General features: G+C 38.9%; 1 protein-coding gene across 1 annotated transcript; it reads right to left on the bottom strand.

The window, feature by feature from the left end:
* Window positions 1-945: 945 nt before the first annotated feature.
* Window positions 946-1,881, bottom strand: LOC134377012 (olfactory receptor 9Q1-like). Its single transcript, XM_063095620.1, has one exon. The coding sequence runs from the start codon at window positions 1,879-1,881 to the stop codon at window positions 946-948; it is 936 nt and encodes a 311-aa protein (XP_062951690.1).
* Between the last annotated feature and the right edge of the window lie 22,021 nt (window positions 1,882-23,902).

Here is a 23,902-nt window from a genome sequence, read left to right as displayed (position 1 = left end):
ATGAAGCAATGCTCTGTTTCCTTAAGAACAAAAGCTTCCTTAAGAACATAAAAGTTGACATCTATGATACGGATACTAGAAACACCATTACGGGCAATGGAAATGATGCAACTTCATCTAGTCTATTCTCAGGCATGCAATATAAGTGGGGCTGGAACCGGTGAGGGAGAAGACAAAACAAGGCACGTTTCCAGTGGTGACAGCAATTAACAAACATTTTATTGTGGTCATTGTTTACAGATTCACGGAGGCAAGCCTGGGAACTCCTACCAGAGTCTCAAGAATACCTTGAGCAAGGTCACCCTTACTAATCGGGCCATCAAACTATCATAATTTTATCACTAAAAATAAATGTAATCTAAATATTGAGTCCTAATTGATTATATAATTCTGAAATACATAGGAGTGAAGGGTACTAATGCTGATGTCTGCAACTCACTTTGAAATGCATCAGAAAATAAAGTGAATTGATGCATGAATTGATGGATGGATAAGTGAATGGATAGATTATATGATAAAGCAAATATAGCAAAATATTAGCAATTGCCGAATCTAAGTATTGAATATAGAGAGCTCACTATATACTATTTTCTTTTTTTTTTCAATATCTCCATATGATGGAAATATTTCATAGAAAATTTTATAAAAAATGTAATCATGTTTTGCAGTCACAGACCGATAAGGCATGCCACATGTGGATCACACAGGATTTAATTTCAGGCCCTATTGTACTTGTCCTGGAGTCATAGCTGTCACTCCAGTCTCTTCTGAGGCTGCATTTTCCTTTTCTTCCTCTCTCTCCCTGGAACTAAAAGTTCTGATTCTTTTTTATACCTTGTTCCATCATATATTCATTTAAAACCAAGCACATTATAATTAATGAGCACTCAGAATGCTGGCTCTACAGAGTAGGTAATTCTCAGCCTGTTCCAAGGTTGGACGTGGTTAGGACAACTTGACTCTTCTGAGAACGTTCTTTAGGGTCTCCTTCACTTCCTTGTTCCTCAGGCTGTAGATGAGGGGGTTTAACATGGGGATCACTGTCGTGTAGAACACAGACACCACCCGATCTTCCTCCGAGGACCGACCAGAGTTATCTCGCAGGTACATGAAGATGAGGGTGCCAAAAAAAAGTGACACAACCGTGAGGTGGGAGGCACATGTAGAAAAGGTCTTGGCCCGGCCTCCAGCCGAGGGGATCCTCATAATAGCCATGATGATAAGCAGGTAGGACACCAAGATCACCACCATGCAGGCAGGGATAACAAAGATGGCAAACACAATAATGACCACTTCCTGGGTGTAGCTGTCCCCACAGGTCAGTTTTAAAAGAGGAGGGAGGTCACAGAAAATGAAGTCGATCTCATTGTTTCCACAGAAGGAGAGAGTGAAAGTTGAGACGGTCCGCACCAAGGCACTGAAGAGACCAGCCACATAAGCCCCGGCCACAAAACCCCAAAGGGCCTTCTGAGTCATGATGGTGACATAGAACAGGGGCTGGCACACGGCCACATAGCGGTCGTAGGCCATGAGGGCCAGGAGGTAGCAGTCGATGGCACCAAAGAAGGTGAACAGAAAGAACTGAGCTGCACAGCGTGTGTAGGATAAAGCTGCCCCGTGCTTCAGCAACACGGCCATCGTCTGAGGGACAGTGACAGACGAGTAGCAGATGTCCATGAAAGAGAGGTGTCTCAGGAGGAAGTACATCGGGGTGTGGAGCCGGCGATCCACGTGGATCAGAAAGATCATCCCCAAGTTCCCCAATAAAGTGGTGAGATAGATAAACAAAAACAGGAGGAAGAGAGGGAGCGCCCATTCAGGACATTGGGTGAATGCGATAAGGAGGAATTCGGTCACTAAGGTGAGGTTTGTCCCCGCCATGAAGCCAGTGGTGTCTGAGAGGATGAGAAACAAGTTAGAAAGCTGCAAATACAAGTAGGATTTACTTGTGTTTCTAGCTCACATTTCCTGAGCATGTACCATGGACAAAATATGCCAGGTGTTGTGTGGAGTTTCAGAGATGACTGATCGTAGCTCCTGCCTTCAGGGGACTTCTGGGACAGAGTCATCTTAGCATGTCAAGCAAACAGATAACAGATAAACGTTTTCAGAATAGGAGTGCGTATGCTCCCACCTCTGCTGCTAAGTAGCTGTGCGAGCCCCCAAGTCAGACAGCCACTCTGAGCCCAAACTGCCCCACAGCTACGCTAGCAGCTGACACAGGGCTCTAGTCTGCCAGGGGACCGCCCAACTCAGTACTCTTTCCCTTTTTCTCCATGACCCCAACTCCTCCCTCTTTCAAACCTGGAAATCTCACCTAGATGAAAACAGCAGCCGTGGAAATAACTGCTCTCCCTGCCTTCAGATTTGCTTCTTGCCAATCCCTGCTCCTCACTGTGGTCAGAGTGATATTTCTGAAACTTTAGTTTGATCATGTCTCATTCCCTTGTTTAAAATTCTGCCATGGTGCCCCATCATGAATTGAATATTATTTAGACTCCTGCACGTGGTGGGAATTCCCTCTGTGAGATCTCCTCTGTTTGTTTCCTTGCCCTGTTCTTATTTCTCATTGAGAAGTAAGAACACACCCATGGCCACACCTCACCCTCCAATACTTCATTCCAGCCAGACTGAATTATTAGTAGCTTCTCTACTCCTCTCATGTTCTCTCACATCTCTGCACTTTGGCAAGACACCCCTTCTGCCTGGAACACCTTCTCTTTCCCAGCCCCAGGGTCCTTCTCAACTCCTACACCAGCTTCAAACCTCACCTCAGATCGTACTTCCTGCAGGAAGTCCCTCTTGAGTCTAACTTCCCCAGTCAGGGTATGTGCCCCTGGAGCTCAGCATACAGTAAGGGCTTAATATATTTTTATGGAATAGACAGTTATCAAATGAGATATGAAGCACCTTGTAAAGGGAAATGTACTGTACATATGTTCAAGTGATTATTTTTATTTTCATGACAGTGTTCAAAAAACAAAAAAAAAATTCCTGTAAGCTAAGAACTCACTAAATCTATGAACAATCATAATCAAAAGGTCATAAGCAATTCTTGGGTTTACACTTCATGAGGTAGAAGTTTTTCTTATCCTCATTTTACAGATGAGGAAACTGAGACAGAAAGAATTTAAGTAACACACCCAAGTTTGCACAACTAGGAACTGTCATTAGGGATAAAAGTGTACATAGAAGCTCTATTTACCTCATAACAGGATTTCACATGCATTGCATGCATATTCCAACAGTCCCTACTCAGGAAGTGCCCACCTTTAAGTAAACATAAATACCAGCACTGTGGTCTATTAATATCTTAAGGCTGATGGAGGCTTTTGAGCTAGGACGTCCTTTGGCAGAGTAGCAGTGCAGAGGGATAGAGTAGATATTTGATCATCTTTAAAGCATAAGGCTTTGGCAGCTAGACAAGTATTGTACAGACTTATTGGGGAAAATGATAAATAAAGAAAATTGGATATGGTGATGTGAACTGGGCATGAACCAAGAGAACCAGGTCGGTTCCTCACCTGAATTCCACTTGACCTTTACCTGGCTGGTCTACTTCTCTCTTTGTCCACTATTTTTCCTTTGTCTCTAAAGGGTCATTTCTCTTCCACTGCTGGGGGAAGCACACCAAAGGTGCAGAGGAGACAGCACTGTGCTGGGAGCAGGTCTGTGTGGTTCCTGTTGCTCTCCCATACCTGTCCAGTTATGACGCTGAGCAAGTCTCTTGGACCTTCAGTGTCCTCCCTCCTCCTACATTCTTCTCCACAAGATCCTTCAAGCCAGTTCTTTTCTGTCAAGGACTCCCTTTTACTCTTTCTGTTTCCATGATCTCCTATATCTGGTAAGGATGCTTTTCTCATACAAGTTTTTGTTCAATTCCAGGCTAGGATAGCAGAGGTTGGAGATCAGCCTCTTCCAATGGGCTCCCAGCTCCAACACAAATCCCCTTTGGAGAAGACACCAATAGTTGCTACAAAAGTTCTGAGTTCCCAGTTGATAGCTAAAGTGGTCTCTAGGGAAAGGCAATTATTGCTCAGGTGGATTCCTAACAAGGCACCTGATCCCTCTCATGTAGGAGAGAAGGCTTGCCTCCCAGTCCCAGCTCCCAAAGCCCCACCACACACACCCTGAGTGGGGTTTAAAAAGACTGAATCACAATTCTGCGTGGCCCCTCGAGGAGTTAGATGTCTCTGGCTTTAATTTCTCCAGTTGAAACTGTATCAGAAACTGTACCCATTGCCCCCCTCACTAGTGTAGCTGTATACTGATAGAAGGGAGGCTTTGATCCACATTGTCTGGGAGGGCCAACTGGGCACCCTACACAGAGACCTCAACAAGATACATCAAGTCATCTACTTGCCCTCTCTGGGAGTAAGGTGTTTCATTAAGTCTCTCCCTTTTTTTTTTTTTTTTTTTCTTTAAATGCAAATGAAACCATAGGGAAAACAAAAGCCTGGGATGTTGCCCAGAACAGAAATTGGCAAGTTCTTCTTGTTGCCATGGCCTTTGCCAGCTCTCTGCAACTTTGTCACTACAGTATTTTTTTTTAGCCCCCAATTCATAGATTTTGCTAAGTCATTGAATTTAACATCTCAGTTCAAGAAAGAAAATAAAAAGATGAGGAAGAACAGAATAATTGTTCTCTTTGGTAATTATGAGAACCAAGAGAAAATGGGACCATTTAATTCACTGATTAATCACTGTACTAAGAGTCCTAATGAAGAGCAAGAGACACAAAATGAAACAAAATAAAATACAATGCTTGTCTATGAGGAATATGCGAACTAATAGCTGAGATGATTATCCATCCTACAAGATAAGAAGTTCTAAACTCTTAAGCAAGGTGTAGGTAAGATGCTATGGGGATTCAGTGTAGGGCAAAAATTACTTTGCCATTCGGTAGATCAGGAAGGGCTGTCCATAGGAGGCAAACTTTTATGGTCAGTTTGGATCGAGGAAGACATGAGAGCATGATGAGAAAAATTCTTCAGGAAGTGGAATCAGCATGACCAAATGCATAAGGCAGGAGACCCCAGAGACTACTCTTGGGACAATGAGTGGCACTTTGGCAGCAGCACAGAATGGTACTAGGTGAGTCAAGTCTCAGACTAGGGTGAGGATAGTGAGGCAGTGGCTCAAGCACACAAGTTAAGGTGGCACCGAAAACCTCAGTAAACAAAATAAATATTTTAATATGTTTTTAAAAGTCAAAATCAGTGAAAAAAAAATCTATGATGAAGAAAATGTCAAAATTTTAAATAAGACAGCACGATGTTACTGATTTTCCTTTTGTCTCAGTCTCCAATATGGCTCAGCATAACACTAGTACTAGGAGATATGCTTGAAGGGGGTGTGGAAGGAGACCAAAGGACTTCCAGGAGACAGGCTTAACAAGTACCTGTCAGTCATCTAGGGATATCCCACTCCTTTCCTTTCCACTCTCTAGGAAGAAAAGGAAAATGCAGAAAGGTCAGCTTAATGAGATCTAAAACTTGCAGAGTATCTTTAACCACGTCACAGCACTCTTCTTCCTAGATCTTCACAAGAGCCCCGTGGGATTGAGGAAGAATGAAGCTTCTCTTTGCATTGATGAGGAAAGAGCGTCACGGGGAGGGGTCCGAGCCTATATAGTTACTTGGTGGATAGGCTAGTATTTTGTCTGTTCTGCACACACTGGTTGCTGCACACCCAGGCCAGAGCCTCTTCTACCCAAGAAGACATATTTTTTATGACCCTACATACACACATGCAGATGAATGCCAGAGCTTGTTAGGTGAAGAGGTAAGTCCTCTGGCTATGCTGTGTTAACAACTAATCTTAAAATCACAGTGGCCTTACAAAATACGTTTATTTCTTATTCATGAAAAATCCAGGGTGGGTTAGGTAGTCTGTCCTCCAACTATGCCATGTGGAGCAGGTGTCCTTCAAGACTTCTGGTGCAGGGAAAGAGCAAAGGTCAGTTCGCGTTGGATATCACCAGGACTGGGTGGGGTATGCCTTACTCCACCCACATTCCAGTGACCATAAGCCAGTCACATGGCCTCAACCTAACTGCAGGGATGCTAGGAAGTGCAAGAAGCACACAGATATTTGTGCAAACTCATGCTTGGGCTAAAAATCTCTGCCACATCTCCTATGCCTTGTGCAGTATAAAGTCTAGCTCACTCAGGGATCACTCTTACATTTGCGTGATTCTCTGTTTTCCTGCTTCCACTAACACATTACTTACACTGTACCTGCTTCCTGTGCCTGCTCACCCTTCCCATCACGCCAAGCATGAGGCATGAACTTTTTTCTTTTTCCTTCATTCTCTAAAGCGCAGAGAACACAGTGTTTGTTTGGGTAACAGACTTTTAATAAAGATATTGTTGAAAACTTAGGAGATTTACAGTACTGCACAGAATAGGGAGGAAAACTAGAACTGAAAAATTGATGTTGTGCTGCAAATTCCCCAGCCAGTTCCATCACAAGGAATTTGTCACTGACTGCTCCTCACCTTCCCTTTAAGCCTGCCTGCTACTATTCAGCCCCATCTCTTTCTGTACTAAAATAACCTTTTATTTATATCTCTCTTCTTCCAGTTACACAGTCTTCCAAATCCATATCTTATGTAATCCACTGGGAGAACACTCATGATGATCTAAATCTTTAATACCCAAATAGTTCATTCCATTTAGACCATGCATTGGAAGTTCTTAAATTTTATTATCAAGATGCCCTTTAAGATATTTTCCTGACAAAGGAGAAATTATCTCTTTAATAGAGGAAAATTAGGTCAAACATCAGCTAACTTTTTTTTTTTTTTTTACTTTTAACATACCAAAAACAATTCTATGCTCAAAGAAGTCTGAGAAGCTGGGTTAAATTAAGTTAAACAACTGCCTTTACTAGAGGATTCTCAGAGACTTTAGTATGATAATATATTTTAAATATCTCCAAAATAAAGTGTCTATTATGCTGCAATTCTCAAAAGTATTTAACCATGGAGTTCTGAGTTAGCAACTATGGTGTAATAATTATCCAAAAATTCAGTGTCATAATAATAAACATTTACGCTCGCACTCAGAGGTCTACAGGTCAGCCAGGATTTAGCTTATTTAGGCTGGGCTTGGCTAGCTGGGCCAAGCTGCAGCCTGGCTCCTGATCTGTTTACATGGTTCTCATCATCTTTCGGTCAACAAGCTACCCAGGGTACATTCTTTCTCTACAATGGCAGAAGCTCAAGCAGGCAAAGCCCCATTCCCAAAGCACATTTCATGTCTTTGCTTGTACAAAATCTACTAATGTCCCATCAGCCAAAGCAGGTCACGTGGTCAAGCTCAACATCCTTGAGTAAAGGAGTTTGTTCTACTCATGGTAGGAAAGAAGTGGAGTGAATATTTTCTGAACAGTAATCCAGTCTTTCCTATTGTCCATAAATGCTCATATCCTACCCCTGCAACCACACACAAAATGCATCCATCACCACCATAAGACCCTCCCATGAGCTTCAACAAATTACATCATCAAGATTGAAGTCTGGGATCTTGTGATCTCTATCAGGTCCAGATGAAGCTCCCCTTGGTCTAGAGAATTATGAACTAAAAAGACAAGTTATATGCCTGCTCACAAACACCTAAAATGTATCTGTGAATCAGTCAGGATAACTGCAACAAATACTCCATTAGAAAAGGGGAAGAATGGCAGTCATTGGTCTATAGCAATTTTGAAATCCTATTGGTAAATTATGGCTGTGTCCCCTACCCTGGAGTAGAAAATGTGATCTCATTAGGCCATGGATGGATCCCTTGGGAATGGAGGGTGCAGGCTGCCAGGAAGGAGCCCCCAGTTCAGTGTTCCTTGTGGCTCTTAGAAAATACCATGGCTGTGATGTTTTTTTCAAGCCAAAAGTACCTTAATCCTAAATGCAAATAGATTATATTTTTGACTTGTGTCTTCAATTAGTATTCTTTAACCACTCATAGTTTGCCAGAGAGAAAGCATCATAAGTTTTTGATAAGTGTATAGGTTCTGAGGTCAGACTGCATTGGTTTGATTCCTGGCTCCATCATTGGATTGCCTAGCTGTGCAATCTTGGAAAATATGCAAAATCTCTCTGTACTTCAACTTCCTTATCTATAAGTTATTAATAATACTATCAACCTCAAAAAGTTATGGAGAAGATCAAATAAAGAGAGAAAGTAAAGCCACTCTTCACTAAGGTACCAGGGTACTTACTGATCTTCTCTAATCAGGAAGGTGTTTTACAGATAACTTCCCAAATTCAACCTTCTTTTTTACTTCCTGGCCTGAATGTATATACATTCCATGATGTTTTAGAGTTCACATCAGCTGGTTACTCTAAGACAGCAGCAAAACCTTCTATCTGGATTTTAACAGATGTAGAGCCCACTAGCAATAATTGTGATGACCACACAAAAGCCAACATCCCTGAGTGCCATATGCTATGCCAAGTATTTCACATATAACTTTTCACTTAAGAATAAAATTGTAAATTATTCAAAGAAATTATAGCATTTATAAACATTTATAAATATATAAGGAAATATCCTTTTATGTGATTCTAAAATATGCATCTGACAAGAGGCTAATATCCCAAATATATGAGAAACTCAAACAACTCAATTGCAAAAATAAATAAGTAAATAAAATAACCCAATTAAAAAATAGACAAAGAACCTGAACCGCATTTCTCAAAAGAAGCATACAAATGGCCAACAGGCATATGAAAAAATGCTCAACATCACTACTCACCAAGGAAATGCAAATTAAAACAGTAAGGTTTCATCTCACTACAGCTGGAATGGCTACTACCAGCAAGACAGAAAATAACAAATGCTGGTAAGGATGCAGAGAAAAAGGAACTCTCATACATTGTTGGTGGGAGTGTACATTAATACAGCCATTACAGAAAACAGTATGGAGGTTCGACAGAAAACTAAAAATAAAACTACCTTATGACCCAGCAATCCCACCACTGTATACATATCCAAAGAAAATGAAATCAAAATATTGAAGAGACACCTACACTTCCTTGTTCTTGCAGCACTGTTCACAATAGGCAAGAGAAGGAATCAACCTAAATGTACATCAATGGATAAATGGGTAAATTTTAAGATATAGTATATATATACAATGTAATATTATTTTGCTATTTAAAAAATGGAATCCTGTCATCTGCAGCAACATGGATGGAACCAGAGACCATCACACTAAGTAAAGTGAGCCAGGCACAGAAAGACAAATATCACGTGATCTTACTCATATGCAGAATCTGGGGGGAAAAAAAGTAATTCTTACAGAAGTAGAGAGTGGAACAATAGTTACCAGAATCTGGAAAAGGAAAGGAGTGAGGGTGGGGGGAAGAGGTGGATTAACAAGTACAAAGTTACAGGTAAATAGGAAGAATAAGTTCAGGCATTCTAGGCTGACTAGAGCTAATAATATTATATGCAGATTTCTAAACAGCTGTTAAAGGGGATCTTGAGTGTAATCAATACAGAAAAAAGATAAATGTTTGGGTAATGAATATGCTATCTACCCTAAGTGAATCATTGCACAGTATATGCATGTATTGAAAAAACACACTGTGCCCCCAAAATATGTACAATTAAAAATTTTAAAAGGAAAAAGGAAAAAAAAGATGATAAAACATTCTTCAGGTGGGAGTTCTCAACAATTGTCTCCTCATTATTTTCCTGTCCCATTTTGCCCTTTTCTAGCTCAATATTAATGTTACTACGGATGTCAGCTTCCTCTGTTGTTGCCATTACATAATTTAGTTTCAAATCTTTATCAATATTTCTCTCCATTAAAATGTTATATTTCTTTTTTTTTTAACTTTTATTTTGTCGATATACATTGTGGTTGATTATTGTTGCCCCTTACCAAAACCTCCCTCCCTCCTCCCTCTCCTCCCTCCCCCCCAACAATGTCCTTTCTGTTTGCTTGTTGTGTCAACTACAAGTAATTGTGGTTGTTATGTCTTCTTCCCCTGCCCCCGGTTTTTTTTTTTGTGTGTGTGTGTGTGTCTGTGTGAATTTATATATTAATTTTTAGCTCCCACCAATAAGTGAGAACATGTGGTATTTCTCTTTCTGTGCCTGACTTGTTTCACTTAATATAATTCTCTCAAGGTCCATCCATGTTGTTGCAAATGGCAGTATTTCATTCGTTTTTATAGCTGAGTAGTATTCCATTGTGCAGGTATACCACATTTTCCGTATCCACTGGTCCGATGATGGACATTTGTGCTGGTTCCAACTCCTGGCTATGATAAAGAGTGCTGCTGCGATGAACATTGGGGAACAGGTATACCTTCGACTTGATGATTTCCATTCCTCTGGGTATATTCCCAGCAATGGGATAGCTGGGTCATATGGCAGATCTATCTGCAATTGTTTGAGGAACCTCCATACCATTTTCCATAGAGGCTGCACCATTTTGCAGTCCCACCAACAATGTATGAGAGTTCCTTTTCTCCACAACCTCGCCAGCATTTATCATTCAGAGTCTTTTGGATTTTAGCCATCCTAACTGGGGTGAGATGGTATCTCAGTGTAGTTTTGATTTGCATTTCCCGGATGCTGAGTGATGTTGAGCATTTTTTCATATGTCTGTTGGCCATTTGTATATCTTCCTTAGAGAAATGCCTACTTAGCTCTTTTGCCCATTTTTTAATTGGGTTGCCTGTCTTTTTTCTTGTAAAGTTGTTTGAGTTCCTTATATATTCTGGATATTAATCCTTTGTCAGATGTATATTTTGCAAATATTTTCTCCCACTCTGTTGGTTGTCTTTTAACTCTGTTAATTGTTTCTTTTGCTGTGCAGAAGCTTTTTAGTTTGATATAATCCCATTTGTTTATTATTCCTTTGGTTGCCCGTGCTTTTGGGGTCATATTCATGAAGTCTGTGTCCAGTCCTATTTCCTGAAGTGTTTCTCCTATGTTTTCTTTAAGAAGTTTTATTGTTTCAGGGTGTATATTTAAATCCTTAATCCATTTTGAGTTGATTTTAGTATATGGTGAGAGGTATGGGTCTAGTTCCATTCTCCTGCATATGGATATCCAGTTATCCCAGCACCATTTGCTGAAGAGGCAGTTTCTTCCCCAGTGAATAGGCTTGGTGCCTTTGTCAAAGATCAGATGGCAGTAAGTGTGTGGGTTGATTTCTGGATTCTCTATTCTATTACATTGGTCAGTGTGTCTGTTTTTATGCCAGTACCATACTGTTTTGGTTATTATAGCTTTGTTGTATAGCTTAAAGTCAGGTAGTGTTTTGCCTCCAGCTTTATTTTTTTTGCTCAGCATTGCTTTGGCTACATGTGGTCTTTTATTATTCCATATAAATATCTGGATAGTTCTTTCCATTTCTGAGAAAAATGTCTTTGGAATTTTGATGGGGATTGCATTGAATCTGTATATCACTTTGGGTAGTATGGAGAGCAATCAGAGAAGAGAAGGAAATAAAGGGCATCCAGATTGGAAAAGATGAAGTCAAACTGTCCCTGTTTGCAGATGACATGATCCTATATATCGAACAGCCTAAAACCTCTACAAAAAAAACTCTTGGAATTGATAAATGATTTTAGCACAGTAGCAGAATACAATATCAACACATAAAAATCAGTAGCATTTCTTTTCTCCAATAGAGAACATGCAGAACGAGAAATCAAGAAAGCCTGCTCATTTACAATAGCCACCAAAAAAATAACATACTTAGGAATTGAGTTAACCAAGGAGGTGAAAAATCTCTATAATGAGAACTACAAACCACTGCTGAGAGAAATTAGAGAGGATACAAAATATTATATTTCTTTGTTGATATTCTGCCCCTGTCTTTCATGGCTCTCCCTGGACCTGAGCTTCATGAGAAACTCCTTGCTGGAAGATTCCCTACCTCTGGGGGCCTGGTACCACGCCTAAAATGCTGTGAACACTTGCAAAATCATAACGAGAGCCCAGATGGTTAGTACAGCAGAGGAGGTTGTGCATGAGAATTTTGCAGAGCTGTGAAGATAATTAGAATAATTTGGCTTTATTAAGAGCTTTCCTCAGGGCCTCCTTCAGTTCCTTGTGCCTCGGGCTATAAAATTGGAAGGTGTAGCCTGGAGCTCACCACTGTGTAGAATATGGTCACTGCCTTTTCCTCTACCGGGGACTTGACTAAATCATTGCATACACAGATTAGAGCTAGAGTCCCAATGATCAACCCAGCTGCAGTTATGAATGAGGCAAAGGCAGAGGAAGTCTTCGCCCAGAGACCTGATCTGCAAATGTTTAGATGGTCTTGGTGATGGACAGATAAGAGAACAGGATCTCAGCTAGTCTGATTAGAATCGTGCAGTTAACAAAGAGGAGAATTAGCAGCTGCTGGTGAAAGCTACCCCCGGTCAGCGTTAGCAGCAATGGTGGTCACAGAAAAATGAAATCAATTGATGAGGGCACAAAAGGAGACTAAGAAAATGAAATATATGGATAGGATTACACTTGTCAAACCCTCTAAATGATGCAGTCACCAGCTTTCTGCCAGTCATCTTGGGAGTCATGGCAGTAGCAAACAACAGAGGTTGACAATGCCACAGAATAATCATAAACATATCTGAAAATATAACCAGCATTTCCAAAGGTGAGACCCTAATTTCAGTCAAATAACATTTTGAGATTTTAAGTACTGGCTTCCCACCACCCATTGCCGCCACCACCTCCACTCAACACCCTGTGATCCTTAAAGCTCTTATTTTACCTCCATGATTCAGGAAGCAGTGATTTACTTGTCATACACTTTCTCTTTAGGAGGGGGTCTAATATATCATGAACTAAGGAAACCAATTTAATTTATAAATAGATTGTTTAATGCATTAAAGAAATATCACCTTGATACCAACACTTTTAGTTATGAGAGAAACTATATTTCAAGATAAAAGGTTTTCCTTAGAATTACCCAAAATGGATCTTTTAATATAAAGAGCAAACCTGAAAGAGAGCAGACAGTTTATACCATGAGCATAAAATTCACACTATGAAAAAGAGTCATCTTCTTACTGAAAGTGAGGGAAAAAATGTCATCATTAGACAGGAGAGGAGAAAATTAGAGCATATAGTAATTAGATTATAGGTGGCTGGACTCTTAAGAAGCCAGTGTCCCAACACTTCCCACCCCAGATGAGTCCAGGAAGGTGTCAGTAAGTAATGTAAGTCCCCATCTCATTTTCAGAAATGTCTAGAAGAAGAATATTTATGCCCCCCTTCCTAGGGTAAAGGCAAATCTTCTAGCAATTCTTTGCAGCCAACATAGCAGCCAAGCAACATACCAACAATAGTCGGTGGAGATGTCTAGACAAAGGGACCAAGACAACTTCACAGAATCCTGACACCTCAGTATAAAAAATTGCTGAGAGGTTTGGAAAATCAAAGAGGCCCTAGGGAAATACAAAGAGAATGCAGACTCACTTAAGGGAGAGGTCATGCTTGACCATGGACAGCAGAAGCAGGTAGAAGCACATGTCAATAAGAACCAGAAGAGACCAGCTACATCTGCACAGAGGACAGTGAGAACAGAGGGAATTAGTTGTACTAAATGTCCTACTCCCAATGCCCAGGTGATACAGAAAGCACCTGGGAATTTAGATTATTATTTGGGGGGAAAGGGGAATAAAGAGGAGAAAGAATTTTGAACTGAGTTTAAATCCTAAATGAGTCACTGGAAGTGACTGACTTGCCTTCAATTAAAAATGACTTGATGTTTTTCCCTTCATTGGAAAAAAGATTCAGTTCAGTTAAAGAGAAATATTAAGTTATTCTTGGTGCACATCTGTATTGAGACTGTAACTTACAAACCTGTTACACTTCCCAGAATGTAAAGCAAAAATGCCACCGGAAAAAAATGAGAATCATGAAAAATTTGAGGTACAAAAAAGAGAGATATCTGCTTAATAAAAATTCAAAGAGAACATGAAAAGAGGATAATAAAATTTTTTAAATAACAGAAGGAAATTTCCTTGAGTTTGAAAAAAGTCTTTACCTTTCAGATACAAATAGCTCACCAAGAGCCTGATACCAATATTGAAAAAAAAAAAAGAGCATTTCTAGACTCAAGAATAGAATAAATATATTACACATTTCTAGAGAAGAAAAAACCAAACAAGAACAAGTGATCTATTGATCTATAATGGAACAAGAAGGAGACTGCCATCAAATTTTGCACTACTCTACTAAATACTAGAAACCAAAGGAAAGAAAAAGGTCTTTAAAGATCACAGAAAATGATTTGGGGGGTTTTGGGGTTTTTTTTTTTTAAATTTATTTATTTAATCTATTTTTTTCTTAATTTATTTAGTCGATATACAATGTGGTTGATTATTGTGGCCCATTACCAAAACCTCCCTCCCTCCTCCCTCTCCCCCCTCCCACCCAACAATGTCCTTTCTATTTGCTTGTCGTATCAACTTCAAGGAATTGTTGTTGTTATGTCTTCTTCCCCTCCCCCGTTTTTTTTTTTTTTTTGTGTGTGTGTGTGTGTGTGTGTGTGTGTGTGAATTTATTTATTAATTTTTAGCTCCCACCAATAAGTGAGAACATGTGGTATTTCTCTTTCTGTGCCTGACTTGTTTCACTTAATATAATTCTCTCAAGGTCCATCCATGTTGTTGCAAATGGCAGTATTTCATTCATTTTTATAGCTGAGTATTATTCCGTTGTGTAGATATACCACATTTTCTGTATCCACTCATCCGATGACGGAAATTTGGGCTGGTTCCAACTCCTGGCTATGGTAAAGAGTGCTGCGATGAACATTGGGGAACAGGTATACCTTCGACTTGATGATTTCCATTCCTCTGGGTATATTCCCAGCAGTGGGATAGCTGGGTCATATGGCAGATCTATCTGCAATTATTTGAGGAACCTCCATATCATTTTCCATAGAGGCTGCACCATTTTGCAGTCCCACCAACAATGTATGAGAGTTCCTTTTTCTCTGCAACCTCACCAGCCTTTATCGTTAAGAGTCTTTTGGATTTCAGCCATCCTACCTGGGGTGAGATGGTATCTCAGTGTAGTTTAGATTTGCATTTCCCGAATGCTGAGTGATGTTGAGCATTTTTTCATATGTCTGTTGGACATTTGTATATCTTCCTTAGAGAAAAGCCTACTTAGCTCTTTTGCCCATTTTTTAATTGGGTTGCTTGTTTTTTTCTTGTAAAGTTGTTTGAGTTCCTTGTATATTCTGGATATTAATCCTTTGTCAGATGTATATTTTGCACATATTTTCTCCCACTCTGTTGGTTGTCTTTTAACTCTGTTAATTGTTTCTTTTGCTGTGCAGAAGCTCTTTAGTTTGATATAATCCCATTTGCTTATTTTTCCTTTGGTTCCCTGTGCTTTTGGGGTCATATTCATGAACTCAGTGTCCAGTCCTGTTTCCTGAACTGTCTCTCCTGTTTTCTTTAAGAAGTTTTATTGTATCAGGGTGTATATGTAATTCTTTAATCCATTTTGAGTTGAGTTTAGTATACGGTGCAAGGTATGGGTCTAGTTTCATTCTCCTGCATATTGATAACCAGTTCTCCCAGCACCATTTGCTAAAGAGGCAGTTTCTTCCCCAGTGAATAGGCTTGGTGCCTTTGTCAAAGATCAGATGGCTGTAGGTGTGTGGGTTGATTTCTGGATTCTCTATTCTGTTCCATTGATCAGTGTGTCTGTTTTTATGCCAGTACCATACTGTTTTGGTTATTATAGCTTTGTAGTATAGCTTAAAGTCAGGTAGTGTTATGCCTCCAGCTTCATTTTTTTGCTCAGCGTTGCTTTGGCTATGCGTGGTCTTTTATTATTCCATATAAATGTCTGGATAGTTCTTTCCATTTCTGAGAAAAATGTCTTTGGAATTTTGATGGGGATTGCATTAAATTTGTATATCACTTTGGGTACTATGGACATTTTCACTATGTTGATTCTTCCAATCCAAGAGCATGGGATATCTTTCCATCTTCTTATATCCTCTCTAATTTCTCTCAGCAGTGTTTTGTAGTCCTCATTATAGAGATTTTTCACATCCTTTGTTAACTCAATTCCTAAGTATTTTACTTTTTTGGTGGCTATTGTAAATGTACAGGCTTTCTTGATTTCTTGTTCTGCATGTTCACTATTGGAGAATAGAAATGCTACTGATTTTTGTGTGTTGGTTTTGTATCCTGCTACTGTGCTGAAATCATTTATTACCTCCAAGAGTTTTTTTGTAGAGGCTTTAGGCTGTTCGATATATAGGATCATGTCATCTGCAAACAGGAACACTTTGACTTCTTCTTTTCCAATCTGGATGCCCTTTATTTCCTTCTCTTCTCTGATTGCTCTGGCTAGTACTTCCAACACTATGTTGAATAGGAGTGGTGAGAGTGGGCATCCTTGCCTAGTTCCTGTTCTTAAAGGAAAAGCTTTCAGCTTTTCCCCATTCAGGATGATATTGGCAGTGGGTTTATCATATATGGCTTTAATTATGTTGAGATACTTTCCATCTATACCTAACTTATAGAGTCCTTGTCATGAATGAGTGTTGAATTTTATCAAATGCTTTTTCAGCATCTATAGAGATGATCATATGGTCGTTGTGTTTGATTTTATTAATATGGTGTATCACGTTTATTGATTTGCATATGTTGAACCAACCTTGCATCACTGGGATGAATCCCAGTTAATCGTGGTGAATAATTTTACATATGCGTTGCTGTATTCTGTTTGCTAGTACTTTAGTGAGGATTTTTGCATCTATATTCATCAAGGATATCGGCCTGTAGTTTTCTTTTTTGGTTATGTCTTTACCTGGTTTTGGTATCAGGATGATGTTTGCTTCATAGAATGAGTTTGGGAGATTTGCGTCTGTTTCAATCTTTTGGAATAGTTTGTAAAGAATCGGTGTCAATTCCTCTTTGAATGTTTGGTAAAATTCTGCTGTGAATCCATCTGGTCCTGGGCTTTTCTTTGTTGGGAGCTTTCTGATAACAGCTTCAATCTCCTTTATTGTTATTGGTCTGTTCAGATTTTCTACATCTTCATGGCTCAGATTTGGGAGCTTGTGTGTGTCCAGAAATTTATGCATTTCCTCCAGATTTTCAAACTTGTTGGCGTATAGTTGCTTATAGTAGTCTTGAATGATTCCTTGTATTTCAGATGAATCAGTTGTAATATCACCTTTTTCATTTCTAATTTTTGTTATTTGAATCTTCTCTCTTCTTTTTTTTGTTAGCCATGCTAATGGTTTGTCAATTTTATTTATCTTTTCAAAAAACCAACTTTTCAATTCTTTGATCTTTTGTATTGTTTTTTGGGTTTCAATTTCATTCGGTTCTGCTCTGATCTTAATGATTTCTTTCCTTCTGCTAACTTTAGGACTGGATTGTTCTTGTTTTTCTAGATCTTTAAGGTGAAATGTTAAGTTGTTCACTTGTCATCTTTCCATTCTTCTGAGGTGAGCATTTAATACAATAAATTTCCCCCTTAGTACTGCTTTTGCAGTATCCCACAGGTTTTGGTATGATGTATCATTATTTTCATTAGTTTCAATAAATTTTTTGATTTCCTGCTTGATTTCTTCTTGGTCCCATATGTCATTAAGTAGAATGCTGTTTAATTTCCATGTGTTTGTATAATTTCCAGAATTTCTTTTGTTATTGATTTCTAGTTTTAATCCATTGTGGTCTGAGAAAATACATGGGATAATTCCAATTTTTTTGAATTTGTTGAGACTTGATTTGTGACCTAATTGTGATCTATCCTAGAGAATGATCCATGTGCTGATGAGAAGAGTGAATATTCTGAGGTTGTTGGATGGAATGTTCTGTAGATATCTGCCAATTCCAATTGGTCTAGAGTATTGTTTAGATCTTGTGTTTCTCTGCTGATTCTTTGCCTAGATGATCTGTCCAATATTGACAGTGGGGTGTTCAGGTCCCCTGCTATTATGGTATTAGTGTCTATTTCCTTCTTTAGGTCTAATAGAGTTTGTTTTATAAATCTGGCTGCTCCAACATTGGGTGCATACATATTTATGATTGTTATGTCTTCTTCAAGAGAAAATGATTTTGAATCTAGAATGTAATACCCAACTAAACTATCATCAATTGTGAGTTAATCATATGAGACACATTCTCTAAGCACAATGTAAGGCACACAGAAATTAACAAAGGTCTAGCTAAAAAGAGTATCAATCATTCTGACATATTGAAATAGCCTCCACAGTTACACTTGAGATAAAATAGAGCTCATCCAGAAACTGCAAAATGTTTAGAAATAGCTGACATTGATGAGTACATATAAAAACCTATGGAGTGTAGGGGAAAATCTAGACTGTAAAGGCACTTATTAGGTAACGCAGACAACAAAAATAAATGACATATATATTACAAGCAAATACTAACACACACACACACAGAAACACAAACAAAAGAAGCTAGAAGGAAGTTTAAAAAAATAGAAAGTTACTATATATAAGACAAATTTTTAAATGCACCTGATAAACCAGGAGCTAGCTCTTTTAAATGATCCATACTATAGATAAATATATTGCCAGCTCAAGGAGAATAAAAGAGACGTAAAACAAAACAAATATATGCCACTAGGACTGAAAAATGAAAAAAAAACACAGTTTGTAGAGATAATTTTAAATTATGGGAAAGAAAAGTTCACACATATCAAATTGACAAAAAATTAAATAAAACCTAAAGATATGTATGTCAACATGGAGAAATCTCAAAACCATCATGTTGAACAAATTGCTGGAGATTTGAATATCATTAACATTTTGGCACCATAAATGTGAAGTTTAAAAATAAATACAAATAAACTGTGGGTTACTATGGAGACATAGATATGTAATAAAAATATAAAAGCATGTGTGGAAATGTTAACACCAAATTCAGGATAGCGGTTACCTCTGCAGAAGGAGAAGAGAATGAGATCAGATATGGGTACACAAAGGATTTCAAGTGTATCTTTTGCTATTTTATTTTTTTAAATCTGAAACAAATGTTAAGATTTGGCAAACCAGTATGGTGAGTACATGAGTGGTCATTATATAAATCTCAATGTTTTTCTGTATAATTAAAATACTTTTGTAATGAAAATTTTAAGAGAATACCCTATGTAATTTTATAACATACATTTGAAAATCTAAATGTCATATTTATTTCTCAGGAAAATATAAATTATTAAACTGATACAAAATAAATAAAAAATTAAATGCACCGTGAGAGTTGAAAAACAGTCAGAGCCCTACCCCAATCAAAAGCATCAGAACATTATGGCTTCTATGATCATGTTCTTTGGAACCTGCAAGGAATAGGTAATTCCTGTGATATTTAAACACTTTTGAGCATGCAACAGATAGAACAACCCTATTATCAAAACCAGACATAGATATATACACATCAAAACCAGACATAGATATATACACACCAAAATAAAATTATACAAAAATATCACATATATTCAGTTGCAAAGATTTTGGAATAAAAATTGGCAAATTGAGTCTATTGATATAAAAACATAAACCTGTGATTTATTTCAAGGAACATGATACATGAGCCTCCCCAGATACATGATCTCCCCCACTCCCACTGTGTGCCATTTTCCTGTGCTGAATAAACAGTAGAATCCCTATGTTCAATCTTGTAACTCCAGAAGGTGCACAACTCTGTAAATGGTAAATCTTCAGATGAAGGAATTTCCCAAAAGATGTAGACACTGAGGCACTTAAGGGGAGAGAATTTCCCTAAAGCATTGCTCACTCTGGTGCCTGAGATCAAGAAACATATTTAATCTCTCCTTGGCACTGCTAACAATACCTGGCCCCTTCAATCAACAGATCCTCATTCACTGTCTACCAGGTGTCAGGTAGTGGACTGGAAGTGCAGGAAACGGTAGCAAGTAAGGCTTACACAGTCTCTGACCTACTGAAACATTTAAGGTCCTTGGGGAAAACAGACATCAAACTAGTAACAATAAGGGGGTTGTGTATTTCAAAAAAGAGCAGAGAGGACACCACAGGAACAAACAACCAGCAAACTTAGTCTATTTGGGGAATCAGAGAAAAGCTCAGTAATGTCTGCAGGATTTATTGAACGGCCCTGAACATGGGAGAGACTTTTGCATAGACAATACCTTCACAAAATGGATCAAGGAGTCATGGAGCCAAGGAGGTAATAATATTAAATGATCAGAGATACTTTTAAATAGAACTCTTGGAAGAAGCAATGTTTGTCTTTCATTCCATAGACATTAAGCAGGTGTTATGTGCCAGGAACTGTGATGAATGTGTCTAAACTACAGGAGTGGATTCACTCACTCGTCATTTCTTCCACAGACATTTGCTGGGAACTTACTATCTTCCAGGCAGTGGTTTAGGCACCAAGAACACAGCAGAGAACCCTGCCCTCATGAATTTACATTCTTTTGGGGTGACAAAGAACAAAACACAAAAGGGAAATATGTATTACATCAGATAGCAATAAGAGCTATGCAGAAAAATACAGCAGAAACTGATGTCAGGGAGGTTGTTTGTGACTTTAAGTAGGATGATCAGAGAGGGCCTCATCAGAAGGTGGTATGTGAGGAAAAAGATATGAAGAGATCAAGAGAGCAAGCCATACAGAGAGCTGGAGGAATAGCATTCTCATAGAGGGAATAGCAAGTACAAAGGTCCTGAGGTGAGGTCATCCCTGCTGTGTTCAAGAGACAGCAAGGAGTTGGAAGTACTAGCCAGAGCAATCAGAGAAGAGAAGGAAATAAAGGGCATCCAGATTGGAAAAGATGAAGTCAAACTGTCCCTGTTTGCAGATGACATGATCCTATATATCGAACAGCCTAAAACCTCCACAAAAAACTGTTGGAATTGATAAATGATTTCAGCACAGTAGCAGGATACAAAATCAACACACAAAAATCAGTAGCATTTCTTTTCTCCAATAGTGAACATGCAAAACGAGAAATCAAGAAAGCCTGCCCATTTACAATAGCCACCAAAAAAATAAAATACTTAGGAATTGAGTTAACCAAGGAGGTGAAAAATCTCTATAATGAGAACTACAAACCACTGCTGAGAGAAATTAGAGAGGATACAAGAAGATGGAAAGATATCCCATGCTCTTGGATTGGAAGAATCAACATAGTGAAGATGTCCATACTACCCAAAGTGATATACAAATTCAATGCAATCCCCATCAAAATTCCAAAGACATTTTTCTCAGAAATGGAAAAAACTATCCAGTCATTTATATGGAACAATAAAAGAACACGCATAGCCAAAGCAATGCTGAGCAAAAAAAATATAGCTGGAGGCATAACACTACCTGACTTTAAGCTATACTACAAAGCTATAATAACCAAAACAGTATGGTACTGGCATAAAAACAGACACACTGATCAATGGAATAGAATAGAGAATCCAGAAGTCAACCCACACACTTACTGCCATCTGATCTTTGACAAAGGCACCAAGCCTATTCACTGGGGAAGGGACTGCCTCTTCAGCAAATGGTGCTGGGATAACTGGATATCCGTATGCAGGAGAATGAAACTAGATCCATACCTCTCACCGTATACTAAAATCAACTCAAAATGGATTAAGGATTTAAATATACACCCTGATACAATAAAACTTCTTAAAGAAAACAGGAGAAACACTTCAGGAAATAGGACTGGGCACAGACTTCATGAATACGACCCCAAAAGCACGGGCAACCAAAGGAAAAATAAACAAATAGGATTATATCAAACTAAAAAGCTTCTGCACAGCAAAAGAAACAATTAACAGAGTTAAAAGACAACCAACAGAGTGGGAGAAAGTATTTGCAAAATATACATCTGACAAAGGATTAATATCCAGAATATATAAGGAACTCAAACAACTTTACAAGAAGAAAACAAGCAACACAATTAAAAAATGGGCAAAAGAGCTAAGGAGGCATTTCTCTAAGGAAGATATACAAATGGCCAACAGACATATGAAAAAATGCTCAACATCACTCAGCATCCGGGAAATGCAAATCAAAACCACATTGAGATACCATCTAACCCCAGTTAGGATGGCTAAAATCCAAAAGACTCTGAACGATAAATGCTGGTGAGGTTGCAGAGAAAAAGGAACTCTCATACATTGTTGGTGGGACTGCAAAATGCTGCAGTCTCTATGGAAAATGATATGGAGGTTCCTCAAACAATTGCAGATAGATCTGCCATATGACCCAGCTATCCCACTGTTGGGAATATACCCAGAGGAATGGAAATCATCAAGTCGAAGGTATACCTGTTCCCCAATGTTTATCGCAGCACTCTTTACAATAGCCAAGAGTTGGAACCAGCCCAAATGTCCATCATCAGATGAGTGGATACGGAAAATGTGGTACATCTACACAATGGAATACTACTCAGCTATAAAAATGAATGAAATACTGCCATTTGCAACAGCATGGATGGACCTTGAGAGAATTATATTAAGTGAAACAAGTCAGGCACAGAAAGAGAAATACCACATGTTCTCACTTATTGGTGGGAGCTAAAAATTAATATATAAATTCACACACACACACACACACAAACACTCACACACAAAAACGGGGGGGGGAGAAGATATCACAACCACAATTACTTGAAGATGATACGACAAGCAAACAGAAAGGACATTGTTGGGGGGGGGAGGGAGAAGGGAGGGAGGTTTTGGTGATGGGGAGCAATAATCAGCCACAATGTATATCGACAAAATAAAATTTAAAAAAATAATAATAAAAAAGTCTGGCAGAAGAAACAAGTATACAAAAAAGAACTATTTTATTATTCGATGTGACGAGTGATGATGCTGGAAATTTTTGCTAATTAATTAAGGGAAGCCATGGCAGAATTCTAATCTGGGCTGCACAGAGGAGGTTTGATATTGCTGCAAGCACCTGTGAAGCAAGGTCAATGTGAAACAGATCCATTGTGCACATAACAAGTTAAAAAAAAAATGACTTGGCAGCATGGGGATGGGTGTGGTCCAGGCGATCCTGATCAGTTTCCTCCCTTGAAACCCACTTCACCTTTCCCTGAAGAGGCTCTTTCTCTCCTTGTTCATTGTTCTTTCTCTGCTCAAGACCTGCTCTTTTGCTGATTGTAATCTCAGGGAAAGGGTGTAGAGAGAAAGCACTGCATGGGGTAACTGGACACCTGGGTCCTCGGTCCCATTCCCTGCCCCATCCCCACCACCATCCTTGACTAGCTGTGTGATCCCAGGTAAGTCTCCTAATCACTCTGAGCTTCCACTCCCTCATCTGTTTTTTATTAAACCCCACACTCTAACAAAAAAAGGGAAAAAAATGGTGATATCATAATTTAGCCACCTGAAGACAGGAAGCTGGAAGGATTTAATGTCATAATTCTCTTTTCCTCCTCTTAATTCCTACCTGTGCATGCCCCATGCAAGCAGACCAGGGTAAGGGAATGTTTTTTCTGTGTGCTTCTGACTCCAGCACAAGATTCCACTGGTGTGTTCTGCCCCGACACTGTTGTAGCTGCAAGTAAAAGGCTGATCTGGGTCTCCAAGGAGAGGTTTTTGCTGATATTGGGGTTCCTTACACACAAATGGCACCTTTTTTTTTTTTTTTTTTAATTTTATTTTGTCGATATACATTGTAGCTGATTAATGCTCCCCATCACCAAAACCTCCCTCCCTTCTCCCTCCCCCCCCCTCCCCCCCAACAATGTCCTTTCTGTTTGCTTGTCGTATCATCTTCAAGTAATTGTGGTTGTGATATCTTCTCCCCCCCCCCGTTTTTGTGTGTGAGTGTTTGTGTGTGTGTGTGTGTGTGTGTATGTGTGTGTGTGAATTTATGTATTAATTTTTAGCTCCCTCCAATAAGTGAGAACATGTGGTATTT

Source organism: Cynocephalus volans, chromosome 4 (assembly GCF_027409185.1).
Source record: "Cynocephalus volans isolate mCynVol1 chromosome 4, mCynVol1.pri, whole genome shotgun sequence".
In the NCBI taxonomy this organism is placed as follows: Eukaryota; Metazoa; Chordata; class Mammalia; order Dermoptera; family Cynocephalidae; genus Cynocephalus; species Cynocephalus volans.
This window is presented reverse-complemented; position numbering and strand designations above follow the sequence as displayed.